This window comes from Rhinolophus ferrumequinum, chromosome 10 (genome assembly GCF_004115265.2).
Source record: "Rhinolophus ferrumequinum isolate MPI-CBG mRhiFer1 chromosome 10, mRhiFer1_v1.p, whole genome shotgun sequence".
Taxonomy (NCBI): domain Eukaryota; kingdom Metazoa; phylum Chordata; class Mammalia; order Chiroptera; family Rhinolophidae; genus Rhinolophus; species Rhinolophus ferrumequinum.
In genome coordinates this window covers 23,163,668-23,184,291 of record NC_046293.1, presented here as the reverse complement: position 1 = coordinate 23,184,291, position 20,624 = coordinate 23,163,668, and the positions used below count along the sequence as shown (strand labels likewise).

The 20,624-nt window shown below is 40.9% G+C and overlaps 1 protein-coding gene across 2 annotated transcripts in view; it reads left to right on the top strand.

The window, feature by feature from the left end:
* Positions 1-20,624, top strand: part of ANO2 (anoctamin 2) — a 309,555-nt gene that overhangs the window by 141,020 nt on the left and 147,911 nt on the right. For both annotated transcript variants that reach the window (XM_033117469.1, XM_033117468.1), the window contains exons 11-12: positions 12,913-13,047; positions 18,553-18,713. In XM_033117469.1, coding sequence (XP_032973360.1) covers positions 12,913-13,047; positions 18,553-18,713 — 296 coding nt within the window. The remainder of the gene's footprint in view (positions 1-12,912; positions 13,048-18,552; positions 18,714-20,624) is intronic.

Genomic DNA, 20,624 nt, shown 5'->3' with positions numbered 1-20,624 from the left:
TTTTAAAGATGTCCAGGAAAGAATGCCTGTTAGCGTCCCTCTTGCAACCTGTTCCAATATCTCACAATGTCATCGAGGTTTCCTTTCTCCCTTCCAAAACGACTTCCAGGAACATCTTTATTGTTTTCAGAGCCTCCTTCAAAATATGCGCAGGCTCTACTGCCTGCCCTGCCTTTGATTTAAGACTCGCAGTTGCTGAAGGCAGAGAGTGGGTCTGGCCGTGTGGCACTGCCAGTGTGTTTACAAGGGAAGGATCGTCCTGCAGCCACATATATGGCCATTTACTTTCTGTGGTTGCCGCACTAACTGTTTTATGCACAGATAATTATTTCCCACTATCACGTTGCTCACTTACAGTCCCTGCTAAAATCAGAGGAAGGACTGAACATGTTGCAAGGTAGGACCTGCTCCCAGACATTCTCCGTTTTCTGCTATGAAGGCTTTTGGGGCTTTAGAAATCAGACATTGCTGCTTAGAGACCAGGGCCTGGGCTAACTGACTCCTGGAAAATGAGGAGAAATTGATTTTATTTGTGTTTCACTTTTTATTTTGAAATAATTGTGAAAATTACAGAAAAATTTCAAAAATCATACAAAGACCTTCCTATTGTCAGCACTCTGATTTATCAATTGTTCATATTTTGCCACATTTGCTCTCTCATTCCCTCTTTCTGTTTATATGACTGTATTATTATTAAGCCACTTAAGACAATGTGGCAGACATCATGCCTCTTTATCCCTAAAAACTATGTGTTTTCTGAAAATCAGGATTTTTTTTCTTATGGTGTAATTTTCAAAACCAGGAAATTTAATATTGTGTTATATTATTATCCGTTCTACATTCCATATTGAAATTTTCATTGTCCCAATAATGTCCCGTATTACAATTTACAGCTGGTATCTCTTTTTAATCTCCTTTAATTGGTAATTATTTATTTGTCTTTCATAACATTGACGTTTTTGAAGAGTAAAAGATCATTTTCTCGATGGTCTCTCAATTTGGTTTTGTCTGATTTAACCTCAGTGACGAGATGCAAATTATGCATTTTTAGTGGGAATCCTACCTAAGTGATGTGTTTCCTTTCCAATACCCCACACCAGGAGGCCCAGGTCTGTGTGTGTCCCTCTTATGGTGATGTTAGCTTTGATCACTGGGTTATGGTGATGTCTGCCAGATTCTTCATTGTAAGGTTACTGGTTTTCCTTTGTAATTATTAAGAAATTTGTGAGGCGAGCCTTTGGGACTGTATGAATAGTTTGTTCCTCATGAGATTTTTCAGCCATTGCTTTTTGCACGCAGGAATTGTTTTTGGATTCTTGTACCTATTGAGACAGCATTTTGAAGGAAGAAGAATCGGAGAAACTCCTTATTAAAGTCTCTGTGTGGTGTGTGATCATTCTCTGTCCCTGTCCTTTAAAACCAGGTAGTACTTCCTAAAGAGAGGAGGCTTTTTAGATTATTTAAATTGAGAATAGAGAAGGGAAATTAAATTTACTTTTAAATGTGTGTGTGTGTGTGTGTGCGCGTGCGCGCACACACACATTTGGGAAGGGGGGAAGTGAGCAAAACATGTGGAAATGGGAGAAGGAAGCTTGGCTAGAGAGAAGGGAGTAAAGAAAATCTTGTTGAATGAGCACTTGATTTGATACTGTCAATGCACAGTAAGTTTCCATGTTTAATCAAATGAGCAGCCAATCAGGTTTCTTATTTTAGATACAGAATCCCAGATCTAGGAGGGGTCTCCAGAGGCCATCTGATTCAACCCTCTGCATCTGGGCAGGAATCACTAGGAATGTCAGATGGGTTGGACTTTCCTTTCCTTTCTGATACTTCAGAGGGGATATACCACCATTCCTTCTTGCATAATGCAGAACTGGGAACTTGGGAAGCAAAAACAAAAGTCAGATGAAGTCCCTGCCTTTAAGAAACCTATGTACTCTTCCAAGAGAGATGCCTCAAATGACTGTTCCCCACCATCATCAAAATTCTATTGGCCTTTAAATCTGAAATTGATTCCACAAGTTTTTGGACTGCTCTGTCTGGAGTGTGACACTTACCTTATTTGGCACTTAATATTCACTGTCTGAAAAGGTTCCCAGACCCAATTCTGACATGTTTTTGGAGGCTTCCCCATGCCAACAAATAATTCTCAGATGCCAGCAGGGTGTCTGAGAATTCAACTCAATGCTGACACTAGGTACCTGGAGATAAATTCAGATTCCACAGGTAAGGTCTCAGTACCAAAGGACCACCCTCTACTTCAGACACTAGTTACAAACCCAGGTTGTTACTTCTGGCTACAAATCAGATGTTCCTATGAGCACCTCCTTTGGTTTGGTTAATTTGCTAGAGCAGCTCACAGAACTCAGAGAAACATTTTACTTACAAGATTACTGATTTATTACAAAGGATATTAAAGGATACAAATCAACAGCCAGATGAAGAGAGACGTAGAGCGAGGTCCTGAACAAAAGAGCTTCTGTCCTGGTGGAGCTTGATGCCCAGCACAGTGGCATGTAGAAATATTCTGGTTTTCTGACTTGGAAGTAAAGGACTAACAAACTGTCCTTTTGAGTTTTTAAGGAAACTTCATTATATAGTCATGATTGACTAAAGTCATTGGCCATTGGCAATTCATTCAACCTCAGGCACCTATCCCTTTCCTTGAAATCGGGGGGTGGAACTGAAAGTTCCAACCCTCTAACCTTGTGGTTAGCTACTACTGGCAACCAGCCCTCGCCCTTGGGTGGGTTCAAAAGTCCCCTCATTAAGAATAAGAGACACCATTGTTGTTCTCATCACTTAGAAAATTCTGTGAGCCAGAAACTGTGGATGAAGACCAAATAGTATACCTGAGAAATATATTTCAATCATCTGAATGACCAAATATATATATATATATATATATATATATATATATATATATTTTTTTTTTTTTACATATATATATATATTTATATATGTATATAAATTTGTTTATTTATTCTTATTAATCATAGTATCTCATTGTCCAGTATTGTTCATTACACTTGTGGAACTGGTTTGAGACTTTGATTTTTTTTTTTTTTTTTGATTCTAAGAGTCTGCTGATTGTAAGGTACACATTTACAGTATGGAATACTTTTAAAAGGTGAATGTTAAAGTTGATGAAATATGGTATAAGAACATTGGTGGTAGAACCTATCTTTTATGCTCATTCATTTATTCATTCACTCAACATTTATTCAACATAAAATGATGTGCAGTTTTGGTGGGGAGGTACAAAGCATCTCCTTCAGAAATTTTAAACAATAAAGAAAAAAATTGGAATTGGATGAACTTGAGTCTGCTCTTCTTTCTATCATTTCTTAGCTTTATGATCTTGGGAAAATCATTTAACTTCTCTGTGTGTTGGTCCTCATCTATAGAATGCGGTTAATAATCTTGTAGTGCTGTCGTAAGGATTGGTAATAATATTTGAAAATCATTCCGCATAGTGTCTGACACATAATGGAGTCCTTATTAGAGTAGGCGCTCAATAAATATTTGTAAATAGATTGATTTATAGGAACGCAATTAATATGCATTGTTATGAGTGAATTACAACCGGCATTCCTTTTGATGTTGAAATTGCATTCCCTCCACTCTAAGGGAAGCCTTTTTGTTCCATTTCCAGTGGAGATGGAGAACAGCTGGACACTAACCCTTTGATAAAGTCTAAGGACAGAAGTGGATTCACCCCTACACATTGGTCTGGAAACTGTAGGGAAATGCTGTGTCACCTTACCCATGGAGGTGTTAGATAGCTTTCTAGTTCTCTCTAGCAGACCACATGTCTGCGTCCACTAATGGTGGTTACATTCCTGGTTGTCAGTGTCAGTGACAGGGCTGGGTGCCATTGCCATTTGGATTTGTTGACCAGCAACAATTATTTTCCTAACATGTTCCAAGCTTGCTTAAAACCATACTCTGCTCTTTGGTCCTTGGCTGTTCTTTAGTCTTTTTCCTTTTCATTTTGAAATCTGTATGTGTTTTTCTGGCATGAGAGGAAGATGGGGGTGGGCAGATACAATCAAATCCGTATGTTTGTGATGGCATTTACCCTGAGACCATAAGAAAGCAGGGTTGGGAAAGAGCCTTTGGAGGACTTAGGAGCCACTGTTGTAAGTCCCACATTAGTTTCTTCATCTTCTCAGCCTGTGCTGCCACTTGACACGCTCTGAGAGGGTCAAGTTCACATGCGGACACTGCTGTCCTCTCTTAACCTCTAGCTGCCCTTCGTCCCTAAAACCTTGTCTCCTTCTCTGTATCCTCAACGTGAGGTGAAGGACAAATGATTGAATCTTCTCTCTGGAGGCCCCACAATCATAGCTGATTATTGCTACCATGACCTCCTATCTCATGTAGAGACTGTTTTTTTTTTTTTTTTTTTTTTTTTTTTAAATCATCTGCAATGTTGAGGATTCTTGGTTAATGCTGGTACCTTAAGCCAACAGCTAAGTGGCCCCTGTGAACTCCGGACCTCTGATGGCTTTTTTATTTCCTTCAAGCTTATGTCAATTTTCACATCTGATTATTTTAAGCTCATTTCCTTTCTTGCACCTCAATTCTTTTTGTATGTATTTTAAAGAGATGTTTATCCGTTATGTATGTGCTGTCACATGTCCAGGGCTCTGAAAGAACTTTGGGGGAGGTTTGGATAAAGGATTCATGACCTTTCTCTAAGATCTAGAAACTGAATTCTTTGGGGCTGCCATATTCCGGAGCATCTCTCCTCAAATTTTGGAGTGGTCCTCCGGATTATGGCATTATTCTGCACTCCGACGCCTCAGGATCCAAGCCAGTGCTCTGAAAGCATGTGATCTTGGACTTAAACCCCAAGTTCTGCTGGGATTCTACACGAGCACACCAATGAGAAGAAGGAACTGGGACCAAGATGGCATCTAAGCTCAAAGAAGCTCCTTATCTTCTAATTCTTAAGTTAAAAGATGCGGGGAGAGAGCTGATGAGGGGACAAAGGCTACCCACATGTAGATTCTTCCAGGGAATCAGGAGCCTGGTCACAGAGACTGGTACTGCCTCTGAATGGCTTTATTCCTAAATGGCGTCCGTGTGAGTCACCTGAAGCTTTCTTTCTTCTACTTGCCAGTTCACTTCACATGTTCATCAATCATGCATTCAGCAGGGATTTAACAAGGGCTAGGAAAGGGCAGAGCCTTGTACAATGCCCAGGTGGGGAGAATAAAATATATAAGCCCTTGAGGTGCTTGCAGGAAGGCTGGGGAGGTGAGACACAGACACTTAAATAAAAAGAGAGTAGAACTGAACGAGCTCGGGCAATGGAGGCAGAAGACACGGTATCAGTCCCAGCACCCCCGTCATAGATACTTAGCTTTGGGCCAGTTGTGTAAATTTGTGACCTTCACTTTCTTTTCCAAAGAGTGGTCTGGAGGATTGCATGTGTGAAGGTACTTTATACACTATAAAGTGCTGTGCACATTTTCAGGGTTATTGATCATCATAATAAAGTAGCAGTACAATGCAGAAGAACTACAGTGCAATTCTGGAATGTAACGGGTGCGGTATGAGGATGTATGTCCACCAACAGTGCTCACTGCTTGGGAGGGATCTGAGGAAAGAATGATTGGGCTCGAGAGATGGGATAGGCTTGGGGGAGGGTTCTTCGATAGTCTCCCATGTAGCCTTGGCAACCCTAAACTTCTTTACCCTCAATCTGGATATGTGAGGATAGGGTTTAGATGGTGTTGGCTTTGACTACTTTTCAAGTTGCTTTTATGTCAGTGTTGAGTCCATGCTCCTCAGTTCACCACTACCATTTCCTGCTCACCACACCAAGTCTGCAGTAGGTACTGGGCAGGGCATTGGATAGAAAGGATTTCTGAGCTAAGGGAGTGGACATTCTCAGAGGCAAAGGAGGTCCGCCCTGAAGAGAATAGAGGGGAAAAAACTCTTCTGATAAACTCCTAAAGAAAAGATTTATGGTGCTCAGGCTAATGCATCTTAATAGGTGAAAAAATGATTTGAAAGTTTTTCCTTTTTATTCTTCCGTAATTTTTAACATGACTCATATGGGCACATAGTGATCTTCTGGGTCCAGATGAAACAATGGAGATTATTCCTGTTTCGTGGGATTTATTTTTCTGTATATACAGTTATCCCTATTCTCTTATCCATTAGTCATATTCTAGTGGTAGAGGAGGGAAGCACAATTAGCAGTAGAACGAAAGGGTTTGGAATTGGCCAAACAGTGGGGCAGTAGAAGGGATCAAAGACTCTTGAGACAGATAAATTTGGGTGGAAATTCAGATGTGTAGCTAACTGTGGACCCTGAACATGGGATTTAACTTTTTTGAGGCTTGTTTCCTTATCTGCAAATTGGGAGAATAATTCTTAATTCACAGAGGATGGTTTAAGCCATCTATGTACAAGTGTAAAAAGCAGGGTAAGTGCTCATTAAAAGTTCCTTTTCTTCTCTTCCTTGAAGAATGAGAGGGGAGCAAATTTGGGAAAAGGGGGTCATCAAAAAAAGGTGCATACGCAGCAAAAGAACAAACAGGGTTCTTTTCTTTTTTTAATTAAGGTTTATTGGGGTGACAATTGTTAGTAAAGTTACATAGATTTCAGGTGTACAATTCTAAACAAGGTTATTTTTAAGGTGAACAATGCACTTTGAATTTGAAAGAAAAACAACCAGGGCGTGGGTGAGATTTCTCAAATGAATGAAAAACGAGGGAGGAACATGGGCGGTAGGAGCTCAGGAAGGGCTCGACCTATGTCTTAGTGAAGGGCAGACGCTTTTCAAGAGGTTCTACCATGGCCTCCGGTCTTCTCCAAAAACACTGACACCAACATTGCCCAAGAGCTTTCAGTAAATGCTGTGCTGCGTATCAAGACATTTCATCATCAGCCTTTCAACATAAAATATAACTGATTCCTTGGCATGACTTTTACATCTCATAGTGCTGGTCTTTCTGCCCCTTGAGAATATTGAAGAACACTGAAGAGCAGTTCTTTTGTTATAAGGGAAAGGTTTTTGTTTGTTTGTTTGTTTTCTGCCATCTGCAAACATTATGAAATAGCAAAGTTCAAACAGTTCTTCAGCCTCTTCTTACTCTATTCCCTGTCCCCTTTTCTTTTTGGAAGAATGTGCAGTAAGGGAGCCACTGTAACTTGTGCTGGAATCTTCTGCTTTAGCATTTTTAAAGCACATTTCTTTTGCTGTCTCAGTGGATATTTGTAACTCAGTGAGATGAAGGTCATTTTTATGTAACAGTGACACCTTTCTGAGGGTCCTTGAAGCAGGGCCAGTCTGTGACAACTGTGCAGATTATTTGCTGACCAGGGCAACTGGCCAAGGGGGCGTAAGGGGGCTGGAATTCACCCCATTCTCTCACCACGTTATGAACTTTGGCACCTCTTTCTCATCATACTTAAGGGGGCTTTGGTTTTTCTATCTACTAAACAGGATTAATTTTAGAATCTTTATGCTAGAAGGATTGCTTATTTTTAAGCCGATATCCCCTTTTTTTTCTCAACTGAATTGGGAATTACCACACAATGCTGATGATGACGCTAGCTAACATTTCTGAGTATTTGCTGTGTGTCAAGTGCTGTTTCAAGCAATTCATATACGAGCATATATATTGCCTCCAACTCTTGTAACAATCTTATAGTGTATGGTCTCTATTTTTCCCATGTTAAGCTCTGGTCTCTAACTGTAGCTCTGCCTACTTATTGGTAATGATTTTGGACAAGTCTGATAATGTCCTTCAGCCTCAGTTCCCTCATCTGTAAAATGAGAGAATTATAACAGATCAGTAACATCTAACTCCCTTCACCGATTTTTTTGACTTGTGAGCCTTGTGTTATTTAGGGACGAGGTGACACGCTCAAGGGGGTAATAGAGAATTAAGGTAGATCCACAAGGGGTGGGACCACATGGAGGAGCAACAGTGGGGAGTTATTAGCATCTCTAGGCCCAAAGGGGCTAGAGGAGGTTGTGGTTACAGAACCCAGAGTGAGTGGTGCTGAAACTACCATGTCGGGAGACCTCTGACAGGAGCTCTGGTACCACTGCCAACCCAGGGCTTTGTGGCCAGACAGTTGGGGAAAATCAATGCCCCACTGTCTTTATTCCCCCACTTTCCATTTTCTGCTGGTGCTTCCCATTGGCCAACCCAGAAGCCAGAGAACCTGAGGTTACCCTCTTGGGGCAAAGACCTGGTGGAGCCAGGTGGAGAGTGGATCTGTAGCTCTGCACAAGCCTCTTCACAGTAGCACATGTAGAATCCCCTGGACTCCCTTAGAAATTGTTTTCAAGGCAATATTATGTGGAAAATGATGAAGATATGATACTAAGTAAAAACTTTAAAGAAATATTAATGTATATTGTACTATAAAATTCATTACATACAATCTTTTATAATATTCAGTATACATAAAGACAAGTTTATCCTTTTCCTTTTAAACAAAGATGGCACACACTGTTTATATTACCACATTAAATTATGCAAGAAAAAAACATGTTCTAACAAATGGATTTTTAAGTAGCAGAGTATGTCATCTTTGGTTTGGGTAATGATGTATATTAAAACTTAGATTAAAATTTATCATCATATTACAGCTTTAAAGTAGACAAAAAACTGCTTCTATGACCTGAAATTTGGTATGGTTGCACTCTGAGTTAAAACTTAACTGGTTTATCATCTAATATTTATCCTTCATTCCTAAATGATGAGCTAAAAGGGGAAGTTTTAGGCTACTTTTGCAAGGACTTCTCTGCAGATTACACATGGTATTTGGGGACAATCTTTAACTCCCATAAATGACAAACCAATTGGATATAATTGGAAATAATAATAAATTCACTGATTTCCTTCTTGCTGTTTTTATGCTCTGCCTTAACATGAATGTCATCAGGTTTCCTTATGTTTCCATCTTTATTTAAAGATTGGTTGTGGATAACAAAACAAAACAAACCAATATTTAAGAATGAAAATGAAAACAATATAAAATGGCCGAAACCACTAGCTGGTAAATGATTGGGGGGCTAACCATGAGCATGTGTCTCTAATCACCATCTCATGTGTCCTTGGAAGCTCTCGTGCTGCTCATTAATAAACAGAAACTGTCTAAATAATCATTTTATATATGGCTTTTTATACAAATAGTAACTGGAACAGTTACCATCACTGCTTTTCTGATGTGAATGTGCTTCGGGGGATTGTAGGGTTTTGTAGCTCGCTCAGTGGAGAATTCCATTTTAGGTCATCCTTAGGGTTCCTTTCAGTTTTTTATTAAAGTGGAAAATAAAGCATAACACTTGGTCAACTGGGAGCCTCAAGTGTGCATTATTACCTACCCTGTTACCTAAGAGATACATGTCATGGGTAAAGTAGAGGCTTGAAATCAGGCAGTCCTGAGTTGGAGTCTGGATTTTTCTGCTGTTAGCTGTGCGACCTTGTACAAGTTACTCAATTTCTCCGAGCTGTGCTCACTTCCTGTATAGAAGAGGGATAGGCCGAGAAACCACCTCATGGAGTTATTGTGAGGGTTTAGTTATTCATTAAACAAATGCTCATTAAGCCACTGCTGTGTGCCAGGCATATTCTAGACACTAAGGAAACAATAGTGAACAGGACAGAATGTAAGCTGCCCTCATGAAGCTTACATTCTAGTGATGGAGATGGACAAAAACCCCAATAAATTTAGAAAAGAGTGTTAGGTAATGACAAGTGTTATGAAGAAAAATGAAGCAAGGTGAGCGGTTAGGTGACATTTGGGATGGGATCACAGGAGGCCTTTCTGAGCAGGCCATGTTGGAGCAGAGACGGAGGAAGTGAGTGTGCAACCTGAGGAAGGGGTGTTCAGGCAGAGGGCACAGCCAGCAGAGGCCCTGAGGTGGGAGCAGCTGTGGTGTGTTTGAAGAGCATTAAAGGGCCCATGAGCTGGAGCAAAGCCACAAAGAGGGCCAGCAGGAGAACATGAAACTGGATGTTGGACCAGTGCAGGGCTCCAAGATCTAAAACCCCAGGGAACAGCCTGTAGGTTAGAAGCTCTCTCTACTCTTCCCTCATAAGGACGCACACCCTTCCTCCTTACCTAGATACTACTGTTTAAAGGAGATGACCATGGGGAGACCCTTGAGCTGGGAGAGACCATTCTGACTGGGAACTTGAACCTTGAATTGACTGAATATTTAACTCATGTTGGCCCCATCTCATGGTTTCACCAAGGAGAGGTCTTTGCTGGCTTGCCTGGCTTTTTTTGTAGCTGGGAAATTCCAGGATGTCTTCCAGAGAACCAACCATTGTGAACTTTAATTAAAGGCTCAGAACTTTCTCTTTGGGCACAAGCCCCTAATACTAAGGGCACCCAATCTGTTTGCCTTTAATCTACCTCCTGAGGGGCCAGGAAAGCCTGATGGCTTTTTGTGAGACCAGGAAGGAAGGTGCTGCGCCTGCCATCCTGGCAGGCTGATGTGGGCTTGGCAGGAGTTGAGAGCAGACATTTCCTTCTCCAGCGGACAGTGCTGGCTCCCCTGGACACGCCCTGCTGGCATGTCTGCTCCATGTCTTGCTCAGCTTCTGATCTGATTGTTTGGGAATGATGCAGCCTCCTTGGCCTCCATCACTGCCTTGGGCTGACCTGCCAAATGCCAACCTTGCATTTCAGGGCTGGCCGCCTTGTTCTGGTAGCCTTGTCTTTTGTTAGCCTGACGTTTGTGCTTCATTTAGGTGAAAACTCCCCTTTAAGTCTGGTGACAGACTGGGCCTGAAAGATATGTGTGTCTGACGTGGATTAAATGCTGTCTGGCTTGAAGGCAAGAGAATGGATAAGGTGATCTCCAGGGAATCTGTTGGCTTGCAGATTATAGGACATGTGGTGTCTTTTTAAAACTATTTTAAAAAATCAAAGTATAATATACATATAGAAAAGTGTATATACAATAAATATTCAACTTGCTGAATTTTCCAAACTGAACACAGCTATGCAACCAGTACCCAGATCAAGGAAAGTCATTATTAGAACCTCCTGCATGTTGTCCATCTTTTGCATTAGATTCTTCCTTAATGTATTAATTATAATTGTTTTAAAATCTCTGATATTAATTCTGTCATCTAGATCACCTTTGGTTTTGTTGATTTCCTTATTTCTTGGCAATGGGCTTATTATTTGTTTTGTGTCCCAAGATTTTTTATTGAATTCTGGACATTGTTTATGAAAGTACAGCAAAACCTGAGATAAATGGTATTTACCCCTGGAAATGTGCTTATGGCTGTTGGTGAGGGGAGTGGAGTCAATCCAGTCAGAAGCTGAGCTCGGTTTGGATTTTGTCATTGCATTACAGAGTCACCTTCTCTGTACCATAGACTTCAAATTCCTCCAGCAGTGGGATGCTCTTCCACATGCTTTCTGTTTGGCTATGGAAGGCTGAGAATCTGTGCTCATCGTTCCCTTTCTGCCCTTAGTTCTCAACAGTCCTCTGCCACAGAGCAGTCTCCCTCCTGCCCCTCCCCCAGCAGTAGACTGCTGATCTTATTACCTGGTACTTAAGGCTTTCGATCTGAATGAGAGATGATCCTTAAAGATGGATGGGCTTTCATGCCTGTATGCAACTAAGGGGGCCCTCTCCATTTGTCTACCTTTCCCAATATCCCCCCCATAAGGAGGATAGGATCTGTGAATGAGTATAAACTCCTCTTGTGTCTGGAGCTCCCAGTTATTTTAATCTGTTATGCTAAGCTACACTCCCCCTTCCAGAGTTTAAAACATTTTAGCTATTTCTTCTTACTCACTTTCAGGGTGACTGCTTTTTCCTCTCATATGCTGCCAAAAAAGTGTCCCATCTTTTTTTTTTTTTTTTTTTTGAGGAGGAGGAGCTTGTCTCTTTATTTTTTCAAAAAAAATTAGTTCACCTGGTTACCTTGCAACCTTGACTTCCTGACATGTTCAAAAAAAGTTTTGATTCCACAGATTATCCAGATTTCTCTTATTGTGAGTGTGGAAGCTACATTTTCTTGCAGTTGTCTACGTCCTAAGTGGGAGCAGCACTTAGTATCTGGTAGTGGATAAAAAGACTCTATTCACTGTTCTTACTCTTTAGTGCTTCCATCCAAGAGTGGGCTGAGCTTTCATCTCCCTCCTGGATTTTATGTCAGAGGCTCTTGAGAAATAAAGTATACTGCTCCTCTGTGGATTGTATTTGTCTCATAACCAGCATTTATTTAAGAGAGAATCCCTTTTTAGAAGGTTAGTGTGATAATTTACTAACTTTATGAGCTGGGGATCAAACAGATATGGCTTGGTAAATTTTATTTTTAAAGTAATTTTTTAAATTATAAGAGTAATTCATTAACAAGTAGAGAGTTTAAAAATGCAGAAAGGTAAAAAAGAAATAAAAACCACCCATAATTTCATCAGCCAAAGAAATCACTACTAATATTTTATCAAATTTCTTCTAGTCATTTTTCCATGAGTACGTTTATATTAGTTTACGTACATAAGTATACATCGTTGAATATGTAATTTGTGTTATGTTTAAATAAACTAGTTCCAAAGGTGTGTTTTTCTGTGGGTTGAATACTATGGCAGTCATGAAATGATGATATATTATTTATGTTCGTCTGGTGAAGATGTCAAAATTGATGGCATGTTTTTAGTTTGCTGTTGGGATGGATTCCTCTCACAGCTATTTTATATGAGCAGCTAGGATAGGTGTGTATATGTGATTCCAATGGAATGTAATTCATTTCAGAAAAGACCAGTTGTTGATTCCTTGTGCTGAGGTCCCCCTTTCCTCATGTAATTTCCATCCCTTTTTATTTATGCTGACCCATTGTCAGGTTTAGAACCAACAGAAATGAGGAAAATATATAATGTTCTTAATATGTGTTATACTTTCTTTTCCAGAAAGTATTTTGGAGAAAAAATCGGACTGTATTTTGCCTGGCTGGGATTATATACGTCATTCCTCATCCCATCTTCTATTATTGGGGTGATTGTATTTCTTTACGGATGTGCAACAATCGAAGAAGATATTCCCAGGTAAGATGGTTTTAAAGAAAAAGGCTCAATTCCCATGTTTGGAGCTTCATTCCAGTTACAAGTACATTTCACACACCTCCTTCCAAAGTCCTCACTCTCTATACTTCTTCCCTTACCACACATGTAGCTTTTCTCCAGAAACAGACCTGGGAGCTACAGGTCCTGTGAATGGCTTCAGAGCCATACTGAGCGTGACCCACTTCCTTTCCTCATCAGTGGTCTGATGGGGACAGGCAGATACATAGTAGTTACTCCTTATCTGCAAGGCATACATTGCAAGACCCTCAGTGGATCTCGGAAACCGTGGATAGTACCCAACCGTATATTTACTGTGTTTTTTTCCTACACAATCATATCTATGGTAAAGTTCAATATGTAGATTAGGCACAGTAAGAGATTAACAATAATAACTAATAATAAAGTAGAACAATTATAACAATATACTATAGTAAAAGTTATATGAATGTAGCCTCTTTCTCTCTCTCTTAAAATATTGTACTGTGTTCATCATTCTTCTGGAGATGATGTGAAATGATACAATGCCTATGTCATGAAATGGACTGAGGTGAATGACATAAGCATCGTGACGTAGCGTTAGGCTGCTGTAAGGGTGACTTTAACACAAGCATGATAATACCGTGACAGTTGATCTGATAACCAAGATGCCTACTAGGTGACTAGCAGGTGGGTAGCAGACACAGTGCGGGTATGTTGGACAAAGGGATGATTCACATCCCAAGTGGGACAGAGCAGGACAGCACAAGATTTCATCATGCTACCCAGAATACCATGCAATTTAAAACTTATGAATTGTTTATTTCTGAAATTTCCCATTAAATATTTTTGGACTGCGGTTGACACAAAGTAACTGAATCTATAGAAAGCAAAACTGTGGATAAGAGGGGACTACTGTATAAGAGACAAAGGTTTCTCTATTTTTGTATATAAAACTCCAGTATCATCTGTCCAGTGTTCTTGACTAGGAATTCTGGGACCTGTTGTCGGGGAGCTATGTTGTCGGGGTTCTGCCTCCCCCAGGCCATCTACAATGAGGGCAGAACTAATATTTACCAGATACCTATCTTGTGCTAGGTGGTTTCATGTACTAGTTTCTTGGATCCAGTAGAGATCAACATTGTAAATTCTGTAACATAGGTAATATTTTCACCTAACAGAGATGGAGAAATTTGTACTAAGTGAGGTCACATAACTTGTCCAACTTCAACAAACCAATAATTGCCAAGATTGGGATTTGACCTCTGTTGCCTCCTGCCCCAAAGTCTTTGCTTTTTCCAATAAGCTGTGAAATCTTCCAGGTGCTCATATCCTCCTCAGCAGCCCAGTAGCTTCTACTGGCCTTGTCTGTGCATTCGCAGAAAATATGGCTCCTGCCTTTCTTTGCCCAGTTGTGATCCCTAGAGAGCTGGACCTCAAGTTGATCAGAACTGGACAACTTCATACCGCCCATAGAGAACCAGTGCCAGTGGCAGTGGGTGGGGGGTTATTGTGCTGGTTTACATCAGGACTTAGAACTTGTGCCCTGGGTCTTCCAACAGGAATGCATGTGACATTGACCTCTGCAGCTGCAAATGACCATGGTCTATACGTGCTGCAATGACACATACCTATGGATATGCACACACACTCATTTATGTGCAGGTATATATGCATGGAAAACATGGGCATCATCATTGCAGATGTTTCTGATTGCCTGTCAGAATGCGCAATGTTTCACAAAGTATGGGTATCAACCCATTAGTGGATTATGGAACCAATTTATTGGTTATCTATTAGATGAACTAGAACAAGATAGGATAGAGTAGAATGAATGTTACGTTAGTTATGTTGTAATGTCAGTTTTCATCACAAGAAGGAAGTATAAGTATTGCTGCTTGAGATTTTATTTAGTTAGAAGAGTGTTTATGGGGAAAGGGTATTTGCATACTGGAATCTGACGTAAAAGACTTTTTCAAGCTGTAGGTCACAGTCAAAAAAGTTTGAAATATACTGTTATAAAATTGAAATTTTGGTTTTCAGTTTTTCAGACTCAGGGAAGGATGTGGCAAATCAAGAAGGTGTAAATGATAGAAAAAAATTAAGTGTATTATGAAGTTTTTTTTTTAAAGAACTGCTGTTGAATCATAATTGTATATCCATCCAAAGTCCAAGCTCTGTGGGCCTGATAATAACTCACAAAATAGCACTCCTCATCAACAAAGGAATGGTGTCCAAATCTCAATACTAAATCTAAACAAATTCACACTCTTTCAGGATCTGTATCTATCAGCCATTCCCAAGCATCATGAAAAACTTGCACTATTCCTGGGATTATCTTAGGTTTCTAGTTTTGACATTAAGCTTGGTAGTTACTATCGATGTATCACTTTGAAAGCCTTTTTATTTTGTGCACATTAGAGATTCACAGGAAGGTGCAAAGATAAGTCTGAGGGTCACGATGTACCCTTTGCCAAGTTTCGCTCAATGGTTATGTCTTATATAGCTGCAGTACAATATCAAAACCAGAAAATTTATATTATGTGGAACTTTAAATGGGACCTTTTATTGCCAATAACTTTGATATGTGAGATACAAGTATCACTTGTAAGTAACAATTCCATATGTGCGTGATACATCTATAGAACTTTCCTCTGCTTACCAAAGGATTGGTTCCATTTGTTAGGCATTTGCTTACATGGGTAGGAAAGACTGGAGCATTAAAAAACACTGATTAATCTAAACCATATTGGAAAAAAAAATGGTTACTTTAGGTCTGAGACCTTAACAGCAGATGTTCTGTCTGAATTTCCTGATAATTGCCTCGTTGTACCTTCTCCCTTTGTGCTAGCACCTAACTTGCCAACAGTGAGTCCCTCAATAAGAACACCACTCACTTTGGGGTTTTATCAACCTTCTTAGGCTTTCTGGAGAAAATGATAGATGGACGAAATACACTAACTAGAAATCTGTGGATTATGCAATTAGTAAACATCCCAGACATGATTTCAATTCTAAATGAACTTCCCTTGTCTTTCAGCTTGTCTAGAGACAGCCTCTCTCAGAGAACACAAGTCATTTTAATGCCATCCTGAGGCAGAATTTCTCCAGAATTCTCTTCAAATTGCTTGCACCACCCCCCTCCCGAAAACACCAAAAACAAAAACAAAAACATCCACAATTCAATACATATCAAACATTCTGACTTCAAATCTAATTGATATGGGGAATATCCATGCTACAGTGGCTGCCATTTTGTAAAAATGATTGGTGGTTGACTGTACTGTAATTTTAAAACCAATAATTTACCCAGTGCTTAAGTTTCAAAGTGCTTTGCAGCAAGTTGATTGCTAATACTTTATTAATTCCTGACCTTTTAGCACTGACTATATTGGATTAGGATTAGGCTGGCTAGGATTATCCCTCCCCCAAGTCTATGTGTAAAAAATCCCCTGAAAAACAAAATGCCTAAACACATGTTTAGAGGGCAGCACTGAGAATTTATATGTTCTCAGACATGGCTTGAAAGCACAGCTCTTTAGTAGAATTTATAGAGACCAACAACTTTCCGTGTGAATTTGTTTTCCAAGAGGGTGCTTCCCTCTCTAAAAGTAGCAACTCTTCAACTATGCAGCGAACGCTTATCTGACCCAGAAGACTTAAAATAAACCTTACTCTCCAGTTTCCGATAAGAACATGCCCAGGTGAAACTAGCACGGCTGAACTTATTGGTAAGATACTGCTCTTCAGTACTGTCGATGTGAATGAGTCACTGCCATTGACACTTGCCAATGGAGAGCTTAGCAGCAAGTCAGGGGAGGAACTAGGATTTAGCCTCAGAGAACTAGAGTTTCCATTTCCTCACACAGAAGTCCCTTCTCTGCCATGGACTTAATAGCTTATTAAAAACAAGACTGAAAGCGGGGACTTGACAGACAGTAACAGCCCTCGGTAAAACACTTCAACTTTTTAATGAAGGGAAACGAGATCTAGGCATCCCTTCGACTTCTGGGGTAAATCTGCTTGCTTTTGCACACAGGGGACCAGCTTACTCACCTTGGCAGTGGTCTTCCCCTTGCCAGCCACGCTCGGTAGCACCCTCTGCTGCCTCTTCTCGGAGAAAACACAGTGACGGTTTTCAGCATAGGAGCTCTCCTGCCTCCCCACCACGGTGTCTTTAGCTGCTCTGTGACAACAGCCAATGCTTCATTTTCATGAAATCTTGAGTTCTCCCCCTTTTCCCCTCAACTGTGAGCTTATCCATGTCTCCATCCCCGTGGTGGGGGAGAGATACTACACACCGGAATGATAAGTTCGTTCATTTTGGTACCTATATATGGTGTGGAGAGATAGTGGGAAACCGGTTATGGCTGGTAGTTCTTTGATTCTTATTTGCAAGCACTCATGTGAGATTAAATTTGTTGCATCCAGCTCTCCACTTAATGAATGAGTGGAATTTCAAATATATCCATCGGCCCATTAAACAGAAATGTAGTGAGAATAGTTTAGAATATACTTTGTTTCCCCAAAAATAAGAGCTAGCTGGACAATCAGCTCTAATGTGTCTTTTGGAGCAAAAGTTAAAATTTAAGACCTGGTCTTATTTTACTATAAGACCAGGTCTATATAATATAATATAATATAATATAATATAATATAATATAATATAATTAATATAATATAATACCGGGTCTTAGATTAATTTTTGCTCCAAAAGATGCATTAGAGCTTATTGTCCAGCTAGGTTTTATTTTTGGGGAAACATGGTAGGTGATGGTTATTTATTTGACTCGTGCTTCGCTCTCTAAGTATCATGGAATCGAGACTTTGGAAGAATTTACCTTATTCTTTCGTTTTCCCTAACCCCATTTCATGGATATGATAATTTTTATGAGGCTGAGGTTATTAATCCCCATTCTGCAAATGGTCTTGCAGCTGCTGCACTTAGAAAAGTCTTCCAATCCAGGTCTGGCTTCATTCTTCTTCACATGGCTTTTCCTTCTAGAAGTAAGAGCTTGCGTTGGTCCAGTCACATACTCATGTTTGTTTCTCCTTGTGACCAGTCTCACATATTTGTGAGACAGAGAGTAGGTTTAAGAAGACAGCCTATACTTGAATGATGATGATAAGATCTAACTTTAGGCGATGATTTATTCACCACTGTTCATGTTCTTCACTAACCCCATATACTCCACAGATTTTGAAGGGGCTTTCTAAGGCATCATTCAGTGTACAGCATCTCTGACAGATTGTCACTAATTCTCTGTTGGGACACTTCTAGTGACGGGGGCTCCATACCTCAGAAGGTGGCCCATTTATTTTTTTTGGACAAAATACAAGAATAACACTCCCACAGTGAAGAATCCAATCCCACCTTTTAAAAACATGCCTCATGTATGAAGTTGATAAGCTCAGTCATGAATTCAGAAGTGGGAGATGGTTTGGGGGTGATTTATTTGGGGTGGGTCCTGCTTGAGCTCCACCTGACCCAGTAGCCTCTGTCCACTGCAGCAAAGAGATGTGTGACCAGCAGAATGCCTTCACCATGTGTCCCCTGTGTGACAAGTCCTGTGATTACTGGAACCTCAGCTCAGCCTGTGGGACAGCACGGGCCAGCCACCTGTTTGACAACCCGGCCACTGTCTTCTTCTCCATCTTCATGGCTCTGTGGGGTAAGTGGTTATCATGAGGCTTGCTTATATGGGTGGTGCTTTGAAACGGGTGCAGTGACCCTGCTAACAGCCAGATCCTTCGGTGTACTTCCTTCAGCATTTAGTCCTTGTATCTCAAGAAGGAATTTAGGATCAATAGATTTCTTTCCGTCACTCATATATGTGAAGAGAACTAGGGATATTCTTTGGCTTTCCATATTTTTACAAACGATGTAGTAATGTTAACCTTGTAATTAGTCTCATATGGTATTTATTCAGAATTTGAACCAGTGCATGTTTTGGAAACCCTCAGCACACCCATAAGGCACCTGCAGGAACATCTACTAAGACATATAAAGTCAGAGAGATCATCCAAAATAACACTCAGAGGGGTGGGATCGCAGCCATCATCACAGAGTTAGCTGGTAGTAAAGGTGGGCCTATCTCCTGACTCCAGATTCAGTGCAATTTCCAGAATACCGTAAGTGTAGACTGTAGAGATTTTATGTAATACCAGAGTGGTGTTTTCAGTCTTCCCACCAAAGGGATTTGTGGAGGAAAGAACAAATAGTTCCTTCATTGTCCTTCTCCGCCCCTCCACCCCTCAGAGCATCAGGGTGGTAAACTTTCTGTGGGCCACAGCGATCTGACCACACACACACACACACACACACACACACACACACACACACACACACACACTTCTATTCTCACAAACTGGAATAACAACCCTGTGGTAACTGAACATTTCCAGGAAGGCACACCCACATGTATTAAAAAAGGGACCAAGTCAACATGTTTTAGCCCATCTTGAGTAGCCACCTGCTTTTTACTCATCCTGGATGTGCAGGCCCTTAGCTTTCCTGCTGGATCGTGGGCCGGCAGGGCAATGGTCCTGCTGCAGAGGCTGCTTGATTTATCACTGACTCCACAGGGCCTGGAGGACCTGCCAGGATGGGGCCATGAGTCATTCATCCCTGAAAGTGTGAGGACACAGGGAGAGGTTTGTTCTCAGCAGTGCTGGGAGTACTGAGTATAACCGTCCTCCATTCCCTGTAGGAACCAGACTGGAAAGATTCCCATATCACTAGGCTGTCCAGGAAAATTTTCAGGGGACACTCTACTCTCAGGGAGAACAGCTGCTGCCCAGGGGCACACGGGCAATGATCAGCCCATGAAAATAGGGACAGGGAGTAAGAGGAAATGGCACTTGGCGCCATATCTCTCTACAATGTTCACAGCAAGGGTCAGTAGAACAAACTGAAGTTGAGGCTTGTGGCCTGGGACGTCACAGGCAGCTCTGTCTTCTCGTCAAGCACAGCCATCTTGTAATTGCTCCCAAATCCACTTGACCTGATTTGGAACTCGGAATATGCATTCCATGTTTTGATACCCTGCAACCCTAATCCTCATTAATTTGTCCTGCAGATATTACCGTGATTGAGTAGCTGAAGTTTAATAACACTGCTTAAGGAATGCTTAATTCCTTGTTGTAGAGAAACTTGGTTTTCAGTTGTCCTTTCCCTCTTTCAAGCCCCAACAACTGCTGCTTCTTTCTCAAGAGCTGTCACGAACAGATCTCTCCCTCCCCTCCTGAGGTCCTCCCCCCACCCCAGCTCCCTTCTGGGGTGCTCCCCCCACCCCAGCTCCCTTCTCTTCCTCTCGTACAGCAGTGCAGGGAGAGCAAAAAGGGTGAGATTGTGTCAGAGCTTCCTGGCATAGGGTAGAGTTTGGTTTTGTTTTTTTAACAGCCTTGCTGTGTTTTATGTGATTGTATATTTGGTTACAGCAGCCAGGAGCCTCTGGGCATGATTGCCTACAAATTACAATTAAAAATAATAGTAATGCCTTTCATTATCAAGATTATTATGATCAGTGCTGCTGTGCTGGGTGGGCCTGGGCCACGGACCAGGCCCGCCAGGAGGAAGGCTG